The following is a 17,899-nucleotide window of genomic DNA, read 5'->3' on the forward strand; positions in this document are numbered from 1 at the left end:
ACATATAATAGTAGAATAAAATAAAATAAAATAGAATAAGGTAAAACAAAATAAGATAAGCAAAATAAATATGTTCTGGAGGTAGTCCAAAAGTGAGGTAGTACAGAGTGGAAGTATAGTGCAAGTAGGTGAGGTAAACAGTGCAAATGAACAGCAAGTGGATCATGACATGAGCAGAAATCAGTTAAGTAAGAAGGACCCACTGAAGAAGTTGCTTATCTGGTATTCGAAGCTGCTCAGCGCCCCCTGGTGGCTACACATCATAGTGACACATTTTCACTCCAAAAGCCTTTTTATTGACTGATTATTGATTTCTTCAGCTCAGTGAAGAAGATACAAGCTGTTAAACACAAACTGATGGCATCACTGCTGTATAGAAACCACGAGTAACACGAGGAGGTCAAAGGTCAGACCTGCCGCAGACTGAGAAGTCTAAAAGATACAGCTGACTCCCATCAGATAAATCGTCAGGTCTGTTCTGATCCAGATCAGATCAGAAGACTGAAGCTGAATCCAGATCAGATCAGAAGACTGAGAAATTCTTCTAATGGCTGAGTGTCCTTATACCAACAGACCAGCTCAAAGTGTGTACTTTACACACTGATGTTCACAGCACAAATACACATCTGTTATCCTCTGAAAAACGATCAATACTGATCAGATAAAAGCTAATAACTTTATCTTTAGTCAAAACATTTCTTACTTTCTTTTTAAATGTTTGTACAATATCAAAGTCATCCACGTCAGTGCTTTTTACATTGAAAGTTTCTACTTCAATAGAAACAGGAAGTGGTGTAACATGTTTCTGAAGCTCTTTCAGGGGCTGAAGCTAAAATCTGATGGAGTTTTTGGGTGAACTGCTCCTTTAAGGAGTATATGTGTGTGTGTCTCTCTCTGACCGAATGTCTCAGCGTTTTGGCACTTTTTGTTTGTTTAAAATCATAAACTCAAAACAAACCAAAACATTCACAGGACAAAGACTATTCACACACACAGGTGAGTGTGACATCATCAGTACACCTGAACACCAGCCTGAAGGCATCTTGTCTCTGAATGTCTGCATCATGTGACCACATCAACTTCCTGTAACGTTTTAACTTCTTCTCATAAAATCCACAATCTTTTGTCAAAATATTCCAACTTTATTCTGGAAGTTTCAGTCTGCTGCTGTTGTTTACATGATGACGAAGCACAAAGTGAAGTAAACAGGAAGTTCACGGCATCATCTCTTGTGTGCGTGTGCGTGAGTGTCTTGTCAGTTATGTGACAATCAGTCCTCTTTGGATTGGTGGACGTCCAGACTGACGACCTGCAGCTCCGTCAGGTTGCTGCTGCTGCTCTGCTGGCTGATCACCATCTGAACGACAAACACAGACAACAGGAGTCACTGCAGCAGTACTGTAGTACTTCAGTGGCGGAGCAGTAGTAGTAGCAGTATTGTGAGTAGTACCGGGTGGAGCTGGACAGCAGACACTGGGATCTGAGTGGCAACGGGAGGAAGTGAGGTGAGGAAGACCTGCGGCAGAGAGCCTGAAAGAAAACAGACCGTAAAGCAAACAGATCAACAAACAACAAGGACATATGGTCAAGGTAACCACAGAAACAGAGCTGTACCAGGGTCATGTGACTGGGCGTGGCCTGTCGGAGGGAAAGTGTTGAGGACGGTGAGGCTGCCGTCGGCCAGTGAGGGCGTCGGTGCAGCATACATGACGGTGTGGCCGCCGGGGTACATCATGTGACCTGCCACTGAGGAGGAGGAGGACGAGGGAGAAGAAGAGGAGGAGGAGGCGGCGGCGACGGAGGCAGGAAGAGCAGCTGCAGGCACACAGACAGACAGATTAAAGTGATGAGGTTCTGATGTTTGAAACCGTTTCCTCCTGTGCTTCTGCTGTCCTCTGATTGGTTGGTGTCCGAGTGCTGAGGACGAGGCCACGGCCTCTTGCCTCACTCTGACAGGATGTTTGTATTTACTGTTTATTACTATCGACGCTGGCTCACAGCAGGACTAAATACTTCCCACTGCCAAGGAGTGGACAATGTTTCCACAGCAACGCACCCTGATGGGATGAGAGCGATCGTCCAGGTATTAGCCAAAGCCCCAGGTGTTTCCAGAGTTACAGCTTCAGATAAACCTCACATTTTGACACAAAAGTATAAATGAATTTGGGGAGCAACAGACGTGAAAACTCTGTTCAGATCACGTCAGGGTTTATGTGCTGCTTTGGTTCCGGTGGGTCACCAGCGTAATGATCACTGACACGGTCCTGTGGTCTCTCACAGGTCGACCCACAGCCAAGGCAGCAGATATCTGACTGCAGTCTCACGGTCTCCCAACACGCCCAGAGACACCAGCGAACACCTGAAATCGCAGACTGGACGTCGCTTATCGCGCTTCAGAACAAAATCCGCACACGCCAGAATCTTATACCCCGCCTTCCTGAGGCCTGGTACTGCTGCGGGATCCTGAGCCCTCTATGGCTGCCCTCGGCTCGAGGCCTCTGCCTGTTAAAAGGAAGTTTTTCCTCTCCACTGTGGCCAAATGCTTCCTCAGTGTGGGGTTTTGCCCTGGGACCTGTTTCTCTCTCATTCTCTTATTTTTGTTGAATGTTTACACACCTGTAAAGTGTCTTGAGATAACTCTGTTATGAATTGGCACTTTAAATAAAACTGAATTCAACTGAACTGAAATTGAACTGAAGCACATGCAGGAAGTGTTTACCACACTTCTGCTGAACCATGGTCTTACCTGTGGAGGATGTGGGATTGTGGATGTCAGAGATGCTCTGATTGGTGGAGGTTTGCTGACTGCTGGTCTGCACCTGAAAGGTCTGTAGGTGCTGGGAGACTCCGCCTCCTGCTGATCACACAGGTGAGCAACATGACAACATCAGTGATTTGAAGATGAGCAGCAGAGCAGGAAGTTGATGACACAGAATGTGACCACATGAGGAATGTAACGTGCATGAGGACAGACTCCATTCAGGTCAGACTAAAAAGGTGGGCTCTCTGTTAGCACACCTGAGAGTATGAGCTCAGGAAAAGATACTCCTGTGAGACCACACACACACACACACACACGTCACGCGCCACACGCCCCACACACACACACACACTCTGTCTCTCTCTCAGGTGGGCAGAGGGCGTGGCTGTGTGCTGACCTGACAGTGACACGGTGGCGGGGAGGCGAAGCAGCGTGGTCGGCTGTGTGGGCGGAGCGTGCAGTGTGGCAGTGGGGCCAGGGGCCACGGGGCCCTGGATGGCCAGAGGTTGGCCCTGCAGCTGGCTGAGGGGGATGGTGTGTGTGCCAGGGGCCAGTGAGGCACCTGTGGACAGGTGAGGGAGGGGACGGGGCCAGAGACAGGTTAGCTGCTAACAAAATGAACACAAGCAGAGAGCTGAGAGGTCAGTCAAAGAGTTAAAGCAAGGCGTCTGGACTTGTGAAGATTTGGCTCGAAGACGTTTCACTGCTAATCCAAGCAGCTTCATCAGTTCTGAAGCCAGTCGACAGCCAGTCGTTAGACTCAGAGGGCCATCACTGGCAGTCAAACTACATAGACAAATTTGCAGGACTATCAGATCCTTTGTTTTAGTTACTTTCACTTAGTCACTCCCACTGAGGTGTATATATTTGTTCCCCACCAGAACTGATGAAGCTGCTTGGATTAGCAGTGAAACGTCTTCAAGTCAAATCTTCACAAGTCCAGACGCCTTGCTTTAACTCTTTGAGTGAATATGACCTGGATGAGTGAGAATCTCCACAGATAAGAGCTGAGAGGTGTTTTTACAGTGAGCATGGACAAAAGTATGTGGACAGCAGAGCATTATGTGGCGGCAGAACATTAAGGAGCTCGTGACAGGGAAGAGGAAGCGCTAGATGAGGTATCAGCAAGGACACGAGTCTGTGGAAATGGAGACGTGTCGGCCATCTTTATGTAATAAATTCTGGTATCAGAATAGGAATGTCTGTGTCCATCCTCCTACCTGACATTAAGGTGAAGCCTCCAGGTAGCACAACACCAGCTGATGTCTTTAGCACCGTTCCATTGGTGGAGGGGGAGGGCTGCCAAGAGGCGGCGCTGGTCTGCACCTGCATGGACACTGAGGACGAAGAGGAGGCTGAAGAGCAGGCGGAGGAGGAGGAGGATGGTGTAGACTGTGTGGTGCTGGGCAGGTTGGACATAGTGAACACTGGTTTGATCAGCTCCTGCAGGGAGAGACGGACAGAAAGGACGACGCTGAGACACAACAACAAAAAAAAAACAACACTTGAATCTCAGCAGCCAATCAGAATCAACTGCATCACCTGAATCCTCCTGTGTTACCTTGGCAACCTCAGAGCAGCCGTCAGCCTCAGACACCTGGTAGGTGAGGTCGGTCTCCTCGAAGCCTGTGGCACTCATCCTCTGGTCGGAGGAGGGGTCGGAGCGGGGCGGGGAGTCCGGGGAGTTGAGGCAGGTCTGGATCAGAGCTTTGCCCGTCTCCGAGGTGATCATGGGCTGCAACTTCCTGGTGGCAAAGGTGTACACGTGGCCCGTCTCACTGGCGACCAGCAGCAACACCTGAGTCCCGGTCAGCGTGGACAACTCGTACGCCTGCAGGAGAGACAGCACACTGAGGGACGCTGCAACCTTCATTCACAGGTGAGTCAGTGAAGGCACAGACAGAGACAGCCACAGACAGACAGTCACACCTGCTCTACAACACTCACTTCCTGACGGACAATTGCTGCTCGACTTGGGTTGCAGAGATTTGTGAAGTGTATTTCTACGGTCATTTTCAGATATCAAAGATGGCAGTCCAACGTTTCTGCTCTGGTGCTTTGCTGGCTCTGTAGGTCTAACCTACTGCATCCAACTGCTCTTCTTGACAATACCTGTCCTACTCTGCCTCTGATTGGTTGCCTCGATTGAGGAATGACATCAGGGTGAACCAATCAGAGGTGGTGGTTACAAACACTTCCTGTATCAGCTGGCACCAACTGACTGCGTCCTCTGCACTTCACATCATCACACGCCCAGCACACCTCAGCTCAGCTGTGGCCACCACGTTCTCTGTTAGGGGGGATTCACAGTGAAAACAGGCCTGCATTAGTGGGCGTGTTGTTCAGGTAAGGTGGTCTCAGGTGAGACAATGAAATATGAACTGAGAAGTCCAGTCGGGATGAAATGTTAATCAGACACCACAGCGATGAACGTTCTGCTGATGGCCATGGAGGTCGACAGGCTTGTGTGCATGTATGTGTGGTATGTGTGTGCATGTGTGTGTTTGTGTTGTGTGTTGTGTGTGTTGTGTGTGTGTGTGTGTGTGTGTGTGTGTGTGTGTGGAGGGGCAGGAGGTGAGCCTGCCGTCATGAGGTGAGACGAAGGATCCATGTGTTCACAACTTTAATACTGAAGCTGATGAATGTAGAGTTTGTCCTAAAGACTATGGACGCCGATGAGCAGTTCAATATGACATCATGGTTCATTTCCTCTTCTGCATCATCATTCATCTGAATGTGTGGAGACTGAAGCTGTGCAGTGGACGCACGAAGCAGCAGAAAATACATTTCAAGTACCTGAAAGTTGTAGTGAAGAGCAGTACTTGTATACATCTACTGAGTCCCATACATAACACGTTGACATGTCCAACGTGTACACAGCAAGGAGGTCTGATCAGTGATCAATGAGCACATTATTAACGTTATTCCTTTGATCAGTGTCTGTAACAGAAATGTTCTGTAATCACTCTGAGACCACGTGACCTCGGCTGTGTTTACCTGTCACACTCACCTTCTTCATGATCCCGGTCTTTCTCTTGCTGAAGGTTGTGTAGCGCCTCAGCTTGTTGTCTATGAATTCCATCTTGATCTTGACTCTTCCTCTGGTTTTCTTGCCCGGTTTGGCGCCTGGCACCACCGGGCTGACCCCACCGTAACCCCCGCTCAGACCTCCAGAGGTGGGCGCTGACTGATGTCCGACTTCCCTCTCGCTCCTCTCCCGCTTCACTCCCCTCCTCTCCCCGCCTGAACCTGCCGTGTCTTCGTCATCCCCGGAGTCAGAGTCCTGCTCGGAGCCGCTGTAAACCACCTCGGGACCGTATTCCCTGTCGTCAAACTGGCCTCCGTGGGTCTCGGAGGCTGTGACAGTTACCGGTGCGGCCGTGTTCACTGAGAGGCTGTTGAGTCCGGTCCCGTTGCCCGCTCGCCCGGTTCCGGTTCTGGTTCCCATTCCGGCGCCGCTCCCCGCCAGCATTCTTTGCTGGATCCCCTATCTGATCGGGGCCTAAACCCCCTCCGCCCCCCAGCGATCCAAATCGCCTGTGCTGATGGTGTAAACACCGACACTGGCCCGGGGCTCCAAGCTCCCGGACAGAATCAGCTAACCGCTGTCGCTGTGCACCGCTAGCTGCACGGCTAGTTGAGCTAACTAGCTAACAGTTACAGATAGCAGCATTCAGCGGCTACTTTAGCAACAAGTCAAGCTATCTGTCATCAGGAAACTCCGTAAATCACCAAGAGTTGAGGCGGAGCAGCCTAACTCTAACCCTAACATCAGATGGAAGACCAGCAGACACTCCATGCATTAAATATGATCCGATTTTACGAATAACAATGAGTAAAGTTATAAAGTTGTAATTTTGTACAGTGATCAGTAAGGCCCGGCCCACACAAACACTCCGCTCCACATAAGGAAGTGACGAATAGCACCCGAACATATCCTTCCTCTTTGGAATATAGTTCTACATACTGGACAAAGTATTTTCATCCTCCTTCTTTAAAATATCATGTCTTTGATAAGAAACCCTACATGAATGTATTCTACACGAGCCATTACAGAAAAGGTGTGAATTTAATGGAGGCTGTGCGCAGTGATACCAAACACGACGTGTTGTTTGGGACATGCAGGGAAACTACTTTCCTCCAAATAAAGGAACGTGTTTCCTTTTATGGCGCTGCCTCTCCTTATTTGGGCAATCATTTGTCTCCAGCAGAACTTCACGCTCAAAACTACAAACACGCGTGGAAATGAAAAACGACGAGAAGAAGCGTGCGTGATTCTGGGTTAACTCGTGTAAACCCACAAGGACCACAATCACTGCCGTGTTGTCGGGCTCAGCCGCCTGTCGGAGCTGTGGACGCTAAAAACTCACGGTCAGAAAGCCGCACATCACGACGGCCATGACGGTGTAATAAAACACTCCTGAGGCTGCAGGACGAGCTGCTCTCATCAGTAGATTAAACACACAGTCAATTTCAGTTTCAATGCAGTTTATTTATGTAGCACCAATTCACAACTAAAGTTAACTCATGACACTTTCCAATTACAGCAGGTTGAGACCAAACTCTTTCATTAAATTTTATAATACAGAGAAGCCAACATTCCCCCATGAGCAACAGTGGAGGGAAACACTGACTTTTAGAAGGCAGAAACCTCAGAGCAGACCCCAACTCAATGTGGACGGCCAGAGAGACAGACAGAGAGAGAGAGAGAGAGAGAGAGAGAGAGAGACAGAGAGAGAGAGACAGACAGACAGAGAGAGAGAGAGAGAGATTATGATTATATGACATTTTATATGAAGGTCTGTTCACTCCCCTCCCCTCAGGCTGGAGGTACAGGAGTGTGAAGTGCAGGACCACCAGACTCAGGAAGTCTTTGTTTCCCTCCACCATCCGAATCCTCGGCAGCTGACTGGAGTCTGTAATGATGGACATACTGACTGTTTACATCCAGTAACACAGTAACTGCATTATGGTCTGCTGTTCCTTAATATTCAATAATTGCATGTGAACCCTGCTGTTTACCTTCTGACACTTCCTGCACCATCAGTCATTCTCTGCTGAATGTTGCACACCAGCTGACGTAGCACACATGCACATTTCTGTGTATAGCTTTACTCTTACCTTCTTATTCATAGTTTATATTTTATGTTTACTTGTGCATGCTCTTTTCAAATTGCCTATTTTGTTAAATTATTGCATTTTATTTAATATATCTTCAACTTTTTATAGAATTCAGTGTGGACAGCAAAGTAAGAATTTCACTGTACATGCAAACTGTTTCGTTACTCTGCATATGACAATGAAAAGCTTTGAATCTTTGAGTGGGCATAAAATAACAGTTACTGTGAGAACAAAATAAAAACACTAAAGTTAAGTACTGTAGTATTTACACCTCTGGAAATATGGTTGTGAAAGTAAGCATTTAAGTTGAACACACTGAGGGCCTCATTATTTCTACTTAAACTCTGCTGTAGAATCAAAGTTTTGCCCCAAACCGTTGAAGCTACGTTTAACGTTTTCTGTCATTTTGATCCAATATTATTTTTCTGAACATTTTATTCAAAATAGCAGAAATGACATAAATCCTGTTGTTTGCTGGCAACAAACACCAGCTGTACAATCAAAACGCACCCTGGAGCTGATGTTGGACATCTGGAACTCAGGGTCACGTGGACATCAGGTGTTTCCTGAAGCTGCAGGTGGAATTCATAACTGATGTCCCACAAGAGGTTCTTCATTTCATCCATGACATCAACATGTCTGCTTCTGATTGGTTCACCAGGTTGTGCGATGTCACTGGGCCCCATTCACACCTGGCATTGCATCTCAAGCGAGCACTTGTGATTGGCTCTCACTTCCTCACTCGGTGTACAAATAAGGACATCATCCTGTCATTTTTACCTGTCGCACCAACAGGAGCAGACAGGCAGCAGAAAGGTTTTATAATATTTTGCTAAGGGTAAAAAAATTGTCACAGCTGACCACTTCAATCCGATTTTACTTTAATATTTTCTGCACAAATGTTGGAACATAAGGAAAAAAACACAATAAAAAGTCTGAACAGGAAGGATTAATTTCAAATACCAGGCACCAAAAACCACAAAGCTCTTTTAAAAACTGTTTCACATCAAGAATAAAAACAGGAACAACACGTGTGTGGAAGTCAGTTTAAGATACTGAGGGTTGGTCACCTGTCTGTTCACACCTGGTCTGCTCTGTAAACCATCACTACAGCTTCCTCGTTTCACACAGGACCTTTAACAACCTTCAGAGGGGGAAAACGACCAGGTCGAGGTGTACTGTAAAAAAGCTGCAGATTCATTTACAAAAATATTTACTTTCATCTTCACAAACACAAACTGAATATTAAAACTGGCCACAAGCGCCCGTCTGTCCTGAAACGGCAGCAGCTGAACTTCATCAGGACTGCAGATTTGAGTCCAGGGACAGAACTTGGACCAGGACCAGGTCCGGTAACTGTTTCCCCTTGTTTGCACTCTTTATGCTAAGCTAAGCTAAGCTAAGCTAAGTGGCTGCTGGCTGTGGCTTCATAGTTAGCAGAGAGGGAGGAAGATGTGTCGATTAAACCTTCTGTGTGCTTTCAGTGGCCACTTTATTAGGAACTCCTAATACACAATACGTGTTCCTAATAAACTGGACTCTGAACTGTGCAGTAGTACAAATGAAGTTTCATGGATTAAATTAAGACTCTGGAAAGAAAACGTAATGAAACAAACACTTCTGTCTGATCTGGGATCAGACTGATGTGATGAGATTCGGCCTCTGATGATCTTTCACAGTAAAGGTCACATGACTTTTTTGTTCTACGGGTGTTCCCTGTTTCTCTCTGGAGGTCAGAGGTTGACCAATAGAAACACTCCTGGAGAGTCTGGAATATTTATTATTGATTAATTACATGAGTCACTATAATTAGCACATTACCACACTGTGGGTTGATCAATATTTATTGATTGCCTGCATCAGAAACATGAAATTGCTTTCTTTTTCAGAGCCAGGTGTGAGAACACTTTTCAGCCCTGACATCATGTGCACACCGAAGATCTGATTGGTCAGATCACAGCCCACCAGGACAAAAGCTTGACAAATTAAAGTGATGTATTTCCTGTTGATGTGGGATCATTGTAACGTGTGAACCAATGGGATGTCAGTTAGTCAGAGAGATGAGGGACAGGGGCTGGGACTTATAGTCAGGACTTGCTAACAAACATAAACCTGCTCTGATTGGTCAAACTGAACTCAGCTACAGGAACTGGGCCACTGAGCACATCAATCCGGCCAATAAGCGGAGGAGGGCTGAAGGAGCGGAGGATGATAGGAAGGCGCCTACAGGTTGCGCCTGATGAACCAGATCTCGTTCCTGCGGCGGGGTACGCTGGGGTTCTCGTATACAGCGACCATGTAGGTGTCCCTGTGGAGTTCGTCATGGACGCCAAGAATCTCCCACAGCAGACTGATCTGACGGGTCACCGTCTCCTCTGTGGTTGTCCCAAAAAATGTCCTGACGGCCAATCAGAGAGTACAACATCATCAGTACACACTGCTCATGCTGACTGTGAGGACTCACACAGTCAGTCTTGTGAGGGTTAAAATGCTGACTGTAAACAATACATCCACCACATGAAGGACTGACGAAGACCTGAAACCACAGAGCACAATCTGTAGCTTCCTCCTGACCAAGGACCATACAGACACAGACAGACAGGCAGACAGACAGCTGTCCTCGGTGCAGGTTCTGTTGTCTGATGTTGTTTCTCACTTTGGTACGAAGCCTCATTTTGATTTGCTGTTTGTCCTGTTAAAGTTACTGCAGTAAACTGACACTACAAATCAACACTTCCTGTATATTTCTCCTCGAGAGCTGGTGCCAGGAGAATAACCTCCTGCTGAACGTCAGCAAAACTAAGGAGCTGATTGTGGACTACAGGAAGAAGCAGCAGAAGGACATCCGTCCACTCTGCATCGGCGGGTCTGAGGTGGAGAGGGTGGACAGTTTTAAATACCTCGGTGTGACCATCACACGGGACCTGTCCTGGTCACTGCACATTCACAGGACTGTGAAGAAGGCCAGCCAGCGTCTGTTCCACCTCAGACGCCTCAGAGACTTCAGGCTCCCCCTCAAGGTGCTCAGGAACTTCTACACCTGCACCACTGAGAGCATCTTGAGTGGGAGCATCACCACATGGAGGGGCAGCTGCACAAAGCAGGACCTCTCGTCCCTCAGGAGGGAAGTCCGCTCAGCTGAGAGGACAATCAGAACAACTTTACCCGACCTGCAGGACATTTACACCAAACGATGCAGGTCGAGAGCTGAGAAGATCCTCAGGCAGCCCCATCACCCCGGACACTCACTCTTCTCCCTGCTGCCATCAGGCCGTCGGTTCTGCTGCCTGAGAACCAACACTGAGAGGATGAGGAGAAGCTTCTTCCTCCAGGCCATCCGTCTGCTCAACAGTGAGCGTTAATCTGGACAATCCTACTCCCACCTGCACTACATGTAAATACTGTACATATAAATCTGCACATTTTCACTTTTTTAATTTTATTATTTTTGTAAGGTTTCTATTTTACAATATTTAATTTTTACTTACCTATTTTTTGGTAGCAGGGACATAAAGAATTTCACTGCACATTGTACCATGTATGATTGTGTGTGTGACAAATAAACCTATCTTGTATCTTGTATCTTATCTTGTATGTTTCAAATTAAAAGCCTTCTGTAGTGACAGTGGCCTCAACAAGGTCTTTCATCAGGCTGAAGTCTGATGCTTGTTGTGACAAATAAAAACAGCCGTGTCACCACGTCCTGATGGACGGGAGCTGCTGTGTCAGTATCCCAGTCAGCGATCTGATACCAAACCAGCATCAGTCTAAATGACATCTAGTCTGATGTGACCTGAATGCAGCATGTCCTCTACAGCTTCAACCTGGACCTTTCAGGACAGACTCACATGATGTTTCAACAGAGGAAAAACATTCCTGGTACACTGATTTATTTTTTCCTAACTTTATTGACTATAAACACTAATGATGAAGATCATTTTCTACTGAAGATGACTGAAGTCTCATGAACAATGATCAACTGGACATGTGTTTGAGTTTCTGCTGAGAGACTCTGATGCTGCATTCAGGGACAGTCAGGATTTCTACGTATGCTTTGACAAAACAGTTCACTGAACAGAGACTGAATAAGATTCAGTCACTGGAACTGATCATGTTTCAAAACGTTTGACACTCAGCTGCGACTGAACCGTACCTTCATCACAATGACGCACTCACCTGACGATCACTCTGATTGGCTCTCTGTAAACAATAGTGATGTCAGGGTCGGAGGGTCGGGGGGGATTGGTCTGAAACTCGGCGGGCAGGAAGAAAGCTGTCTGGACGTTTTTCTCAAATGTGTTTCCATCCTCCATCATGTGGATGTTACTGACCACCGGCACCGTCATTCCCAGGTACCGACCTGCCAATACATGACAATCAATTCAGATCACACGACTCATCACGCACGTACTGCCTCTGTGTTTGTGTGTCATGTTTTCTTCTTGTTTGGTTTTATTTTATATGTTATCTGTGACAGCTTAATCCCAAGCCCATCCCAGGGGGTGGAGTCAGTTGGATGAGCTGTGCTGCAAGTGGGCGGAGCCTGACCTGCAGAGTTTTCTTTACAGATGAAGCGCATCAGTTTCATGAAGCCCATCGAGATGCTCTGCTCATACAGATCTTCACTTCTGGTCACACAGGCCCAGTGTCCTGCCGAGTACAACCGCTCCTCATAGAGCACCTCTCCCATCTGCAGAGACAGGAGGAGTCAGACAGATACACAGCACCTCCCCCGTCCACAGAGGAAAAGGACTGTAGTGGTCCGTCGTAGTCTGCAGTGGTCTGTTGTAGTCTGTCATGGTCTGTTGCGGTCTGTCGTGGTCTGTTGAGATTCTGGGGTCTTTACCTTCTCATGGCAAGATATTGGAGCAAAGGGGAGGGGCTCCCTCTGCTGGCTGTTGCGGGCCATTTCATGTATGGGTCCGGTCATTTCTGGAACACACGCACCAACAGGAAGCTGTGAGGGACACTTCACACAGCCACAACATGAGACTGCATGAAGACACCATCCAGAGGGTTACTCGAGCCTGTTGGTGTGGTTGTGATATGGAGTCACTTGATGAGATCTGACTGACTGCTGACTGGGCTTCATGTGTGACATTTAGTCTGCAGAGCTAAATAAAAGAACTACTTAAAATGGCAGGGACCATCTTTGGGATGAGTGTATCTGATGTGTACTATGAGTTTTTAGTTTGATCCATGTCCCACCTGCTAACACGGAGGGGAAGGGGCTTATGAGCTGTACTGCACCAGCCACCAGGGAGCGATGCAGATGTTTTAGAGAGCTCTTGTGTTGTCCATCTTTACATACAGTCAGTGGTTCATATACATACAATAACAGACAGTCCTCATCAATATGAAACTGCTCATGAGATGAAAAGACAAGGAAAGCTTTGATGTTATCAAGTGGCAGTGAAGTCAATGAAAGACAGCAAAGGTGTGAGCATGTTCTACCTGAACACATTATGTAAACATTAACCCTGTAAAGAGTTAATCAGCACTGACGATTATTTTCATGCATATATGTGAGCAGGAAGTTGTGATGGGAAAAGCTGAGACACAGACGTGTGACTCATCGAACAGGTCAGTCCAGGTGTGTTCTGACAAACAACAGCTGCCATGTTGTGTGTCAGCAGCCCAGAATCCAGATGTACTGTCCAAACAACCTCTCCTGCTACTCACTGATTACATCAGTCTGTGCCTGTCCACAACCTGGACTTACCTGTTACCTTTTTTTTTTTTCTTAGATCTAGAACAGGGGTCGGCAACCCAAAATGTTCAAAGAGCCATATTGAACAAAAACAAATCTGTCTGGAGCCGCAAAAAAATTAAAAGCCTTATATGAAGGGAACACAGGCTGTAAGTGTATATTAGCTATATTAGCTTACTAAAATGACCAGTTTGATGAATGAATCCTTCATGTACTCACCGTCTGTGAACGGTTTTCCACGCGTTATTATCTCCCGGGTTGCAACAAAACTAGCAGCAGAAGTGGAGTTTGGAGATGCAGTCCACTTCTTAAATCTATCTTTGCGCTCCTCTAATTTCTCCAGAAGTAAAGCAATCGCACTTTTCCTCTCACTCCCAACTGGGTGGTCTGCTGCAAATTTAGCATGCCTTCCCTGGAAATGTCTTTCCAAATGACTCTTTTTGTTATTTGACAACTTCTCATTACAAAGCAAACATGCAGGCAATCGGCAATGAAAGCAGATGATTCGGTCCATTCTTCCTTGAATCCTCTGTTCTCATCAGCTATCTTTCGCTTTTCCCCTTTGGGATCCATGGCCCATGACACACCCGCCGGTTTGTTTACAACAGCCACCTGCGTGGCACCGCGCCGCGCTGAAACGTGTGTCGCAGGCTATGACGCACATCGTCGTTGACAGAAATGTTGAAATTTAATATTTATTATAAACATTTTTACAGCATTGGAAAACGTTAAGAATGTTTGTGTCATGTTTGTCCTCCTACAGAAACCATATTAAAACAAAATATATATTCCCCCATTTTTTTTCCATTTTCATACATTTTTGAAAAAGCTCCAGGGAGCCACTAGGGAGGCGCTGAAGAGCCGCATGCGGCTCCAGAGCCGCGGGTTGCCGACCCCTGATCTAGAAGAGCTGTGCTGGATGGAGTCTGAGATCTCAGAATTCCATTGCCAGTTGTTGTGCATCTGAACAAAGAACTTGAATGTGAAGAGTAACATAAAATCTTCTGGCCTTGTTGTCTCTGCGACATGCTTTTATTGTGAAGGCAAAATAGGAAGGAATTATTCTCAATTATAATTTATTTCAGAGAGGAAACAAAATGGCTGCCATTGCGTGAAAAAGAATCCACCTGCCTTTCAACAACAAGAGCTGCAACTACTCATCCTCATTATCAACTTAACCGACATCGGGTATGTCCACAGGCTGCAGCTCCTCACCTACTGGGTGCTGGCCCCGCCCCTCACCTGGAGAAACTGACACCTGATGGCCCCTCACCTGGAGGAACTGACACCTGGTGGGTGCTGGCAACCGCCTGCCAGTGTGACAGCAGTTGGTCATCTTCGTCCATTGCTTCAGGGTTGTCGGCGATGTCATCATCCAGTTGCTCATCGTCCAATCCATCGAGGTCTTCCAGTGAAATCAGAGCCATCACTGCCGTAGGAGGAGACGACCTCTGACTGCAGAGAGTCTGTGTCCACTGAGAGGAGACAGACGAATTTATTTCCTGTAAGGGAGACACAGAAACCACCTTCACTAGAGCAAACACAACAGTATGAACTTGTTAAGAGTCTCAGTCCAGTGTCCACTGCCTTCGGGCTCCATGTTTGGTCTCCACCTCCTCCTGAGGGAAACGTCTGCTCTGTCTGCTATTTGCATGAGCTCACAACACGTCTGAAGTGTTCGTATGAGCTCGTACACGTGCTGCTGGACGAGATGTGACGCGAGCTTCCAGGCAGCAGGGGAATTAACGCCACAAGTACTGAAGTACAACTTAGAGGTACTTGTACTTTACTAGAGTATTTTCATTTTGTACTGCAGTAGATGATCACCAGTAATCCACTAGTCAATAAAATATCAGTCACAACATCGTCAGGACGTCCTGCTGGTCATACTTGTGTACTGTAGCAGGGTTCATGGAGCATATTTGCAGGTTTGGTAGGACCTGTTAGGAGATGGTTTCGATCAGCTCTTTATGTCTGAAAGTGACCTCATCAGCTCCGTTTTCTGTTGGTTTTATTGATAATCAAAAAAAAACGCTGTCGATTTGATTGACAGTTCAGAGGACAAGATGGGTATTCTTGTCAGTAAATCTGTCAGACTTCCTTTAAACAAACCGTGAATGTTAATTTATTTTGAAGATTTGACTGAAACCTAAACAAATTTATTAAACGGTGAAATAAGATCCGTGTCGTCGGTGTAAAACCGTTAAGCTCTGGTTCCAGGCTTTCTGCGGACCTCCGGGAGGGAAAGTAGGTCAACCTGGGATCCGGTCCAAACAGACGGGCACAGACCGCTGATCCGCTTCAGGGCAGCGCGGTTCAAACAGACACACCAGCAGGACTGGCAGGACCGCAGAGTAACCGGTTCAGATACAGGCGTGACCAGAACTGGACCAGGTTTTGAACGGTAAATTTAGCATGTTTAGCATGGAGCTGCCTCTCTGCAAACAGCAGTTAACCTGGTTATAACAGCTAGCAGATGTGTCCAGGCCGGGTCAGAATACTGTTCATCTCACCTGGTTCTGGACGCACCTTTCCGCCAGGTAAGTCTGTAGTCGCTGAAACCGTCCTTCAAATACAACATCGAAGGCCTGCTTCTTCTTCTCTGTTTCCGGTACACTGCACGCTGTGGCTACTTCAAAATAAAAGCCCGCAGCTCCAGTTGCACAGTTAGAGCAAATAAACAACGTCACTTCTTTTAAAATGAGCGAAAAGCGCAAAATTGTAGATGAATGATTTTGATTCCCCAGTATTCGTTATCACAATTATGATAGCGAAAGCTCTCTTCTCCTCCTCGAACTGTTTTAAACCTGGAGAGCCGGAAACAGTTAACCTTATGTAGAATAAAAAGCTTTGAGGCTTTTCGTATCGTTAGGCTTGCTGTCTGTGTAAACTGTTTATACTGTTCATTAAAGTTATGTTTTAATGAGTCTGTATGAATGTTTTTTATACAAGAAACAGGAGTTTAGGCTGAGAGTCACAAACCGAGTTTAAAAGTAATCACATCAACATTATATAAAACAATTAGTAAAGATGAAATCGATTGAAGCTGACTTAATACAAATCCATTCAATGAGATATAAAGTTTTGTTTAAATAAGTGACTAAAATGAAGCACTTCCTCAAACTTGATGTCATGCAGACTAACAGGAACAGTGAAGGACTTTCTGTAAGGTTTTATGTGCATAAAGAACACTTAAATTTATTCTGTTTACCTTCTTCTTCAGCAACAGTGAAAATTTGAAAAGTCTTCCTGAATGCAGTTTCTTCAGTGTTTACAATTTTTGTAAATTTTCTAATGTTGTGATTCCTTATTGTACTTTTCCACATTTCTTGGCCTATTCAACCTCCTCAAAGGTTCGGTTCACTTTAAATGTTTCAAAATTCATGATTTGAAATTTTGGGTTAAATAAATCAGTTGGATTGACATAAACATTCAAACTCAGTCAGAGTGATCTGATAGTAAAAACGTCTTTTATTTTATAGTTTTGCACATCGGCATAAAAAAGATTTAATAAATGTAAAAACAGTTTTAAAGTTCATATACCAGCTGACAGGTTACTGTAACCCTAGTTCTGTGATGATGGATCCCCATGCAGCTGGTGTTCACCTTCTCTGTACCTTTAGCACAAACATCTGACTGATAATCAACATTATGTTGATAATTACAGGTGATTGTTGCGACTTGCAGTAACAAACCGTAACAGGACGTGTCACAGCACCTCTGATCGATCATTTAATAACTACTTCTCTCGATGTGAGCAAATGTTTACATTTTCTATAAAACCTCCAATGATCAAAAATTCACAACAGAAAAAAACAACTGTTTGCGGTTGTTTCACAGACGTCCGTTATGGCAAAATACTTTTTGGGCTGCTGGGGAATTTTTCCAGTGACCACAAAAAAGAAACAGACTGAGTGGTGCTGTCATATCCACATCTAAATAATTCATGAAGCAGACAGGGACTGTTGCATACCTGACAGACCAATGTAATAAAGCTGATATTTAATAAAGGAAAAAGAGTGCATAATGGGGGTGGTACGGTGGTGCAGTGGTTAGCACTGTCGCCTCATAGCAAGAGGGTTCCAGGTTCGAATCCCGGTCTGGGCCCTTCTATGTGGAGTTTGCATGTTCTCCCTGTGCCTGCGTGGGTTTTCTCCGGGTTCTCCGGCTTCCTCCCACAATACCAAAAACATGCACATTAGGTTAACTGGCTGCTCTACATTGCCCCCTAGGTGTGAGTGTGAGAGTGTGTGGTTGTCTGTCTTTGTGTGTTGGCCCTGTGATTGACTGGCGACCAGTCCAGGGTG

General features: G+C 46.1%; 2 protein-coding genes across 6 annotated transcripts; both read right to left on the minus strand.

Annotated features, from left to right (window-relative positions):
• Window positions 1-1,121: 1,121 nt before the first annotated feature.
• Window positions 1,122-6,736, minus strand: LOC124053056 (serum response factor-like). 4 transcript variants are annotated; one of them, XM_046378011.1, is made up of 8 exons: window positions 5,772-6,736; window positions 4,323-4,592; window positions 3,982-4,204; window positions 3,159-3,323; window positions 2,747-2,857; window positions 1,615-1,815; window positions 1,451-1,530; window positions 1,122-1,357 (listed from the first exon to the last, which is right to left on the minus strand). In XM_046378011.1, the coding sequence occupies exons 1-8, from the start codon at window positions 6,231-6,233 to the stop codon at window positions 1,271-1,273; spliced, it is 1,599 nt and encodes a 532-aa protein (XP_046233967.1). In that variant the 5' UTR covers window positions 6,234-6,736; the 3' UTR covers window positions 1,122-1,270. The 4 variants fall into 4 exon arrangements, with proteins under 4 accessions (XP_046233967.1, XP_046233975.1, XP_046233984.1 ...); XM_046378019.1 differs by having other exon boundaries at window positions 2,747-2,854; window positions 5,772-6,707; XM_046378028.1 differs by lacking the exon at window positions 3,159-3,323 and having other exon boundaries at window positions 5,772-6,735.
• A 2,010-nt stretch (window positions 6,737-8,746) lies between these two features.
• On the minus strand, window positions 8,747-16,262 carry soul4 (heme-binding protein soul4). Of its 2 annotated transcripts, none has more exons than XM_046378054.1 (6): window positions 16,106-16,262; window positions 14,866-15,094; window positions 12,729-12,814; window positions 12,431-12,572; window positions 12,059-12,242; window positions 8,747-10,280 (listed from the first exon to the last, which is right to left on the minus strand). In XM_046378054.1, exons 2-6 carry the CDS (start codon window positions 15,017-15,019, stop codon window positions 10,106-10,108), a joined length of 741 nt encoding a protein of 246 aa, XP_046234010.1. In that variant the 5' UTR covers window positions 15,020-15,094; window positions 16,106-16,262; the 3' UTR covers window positions 8,747-10,105. The 2 variants fall into 2 exon arrangements, with proteins under 2 accessions (XP_046234010.1, XP_046234016.1); XM_046378060.1 differs by having other exon boundaries at window positions 16,122-16,232.
• Between the last annotated feature and the right edge of the window lie 1,637 nt (window positions 16,263-17,899).

This window comes from Scatophagus argus, chromosome 2 (genome assembly GCF_020382885.2).
Source record: "Scatophagus argus isolate fScaArg1 chromosome 2, fScaArg1.pri, whole genome shotgun sequence".
Taxonomy (NCBI): domain Eukaryota; kingdom Metazoa; phylum Chordata; class Actinopteri; family Scatophagidae; genus Scatophagus; species Scatophagus argus.

Excerpts from the sequence above, each read along its gene's own strand:
- LOC124053056 (XM_046378011.1), bottom strand. The coding sequence starts at position 6,233 with ATGCTGGCGGGGAGCGGCGCCGGAATGGGAACCAGAACCGGAACCGGG. Across the intron at positions 4,593-5,771 it reads AGACCGGGATCATGAAGAAG|GCGTACGAGTTGTCCACGCT; the intron begins GTGAGTGTGACA and ends TCTCTCCTGCAG. Across the intron at positions 3,324-3,981 it reads AGGCTTCACCTTAATGTCAG|GTGCCTCACTGGCCCCTGGC; the intron begins GTAGGAGGATGG and ends ACCTGTCCACAG.
- soul4 (XM_046378054.1), bottom strand. The coding sequence starts at position 15,019 with ATGGCTCTGATTTCACTGGAAGACCTCGATGGATTGGACGATGAGCAA. Across the intron at positions 12,573-12,728 it reads CAATATCTTGCCATGAGAAG|ATGGGAGAGGTGCTCTATGA; the intron begins GTAAAGACCCCA and ends CTGTCTCTGCAG. Across the intron at positions 12,243-12,430 it reads CTGTAAAGAAAACTCTGCAG|GTCGGTACCTGGGAATGACG; the intron begins GTCAGGCTCCGC and ends ATGTATTGGCAG.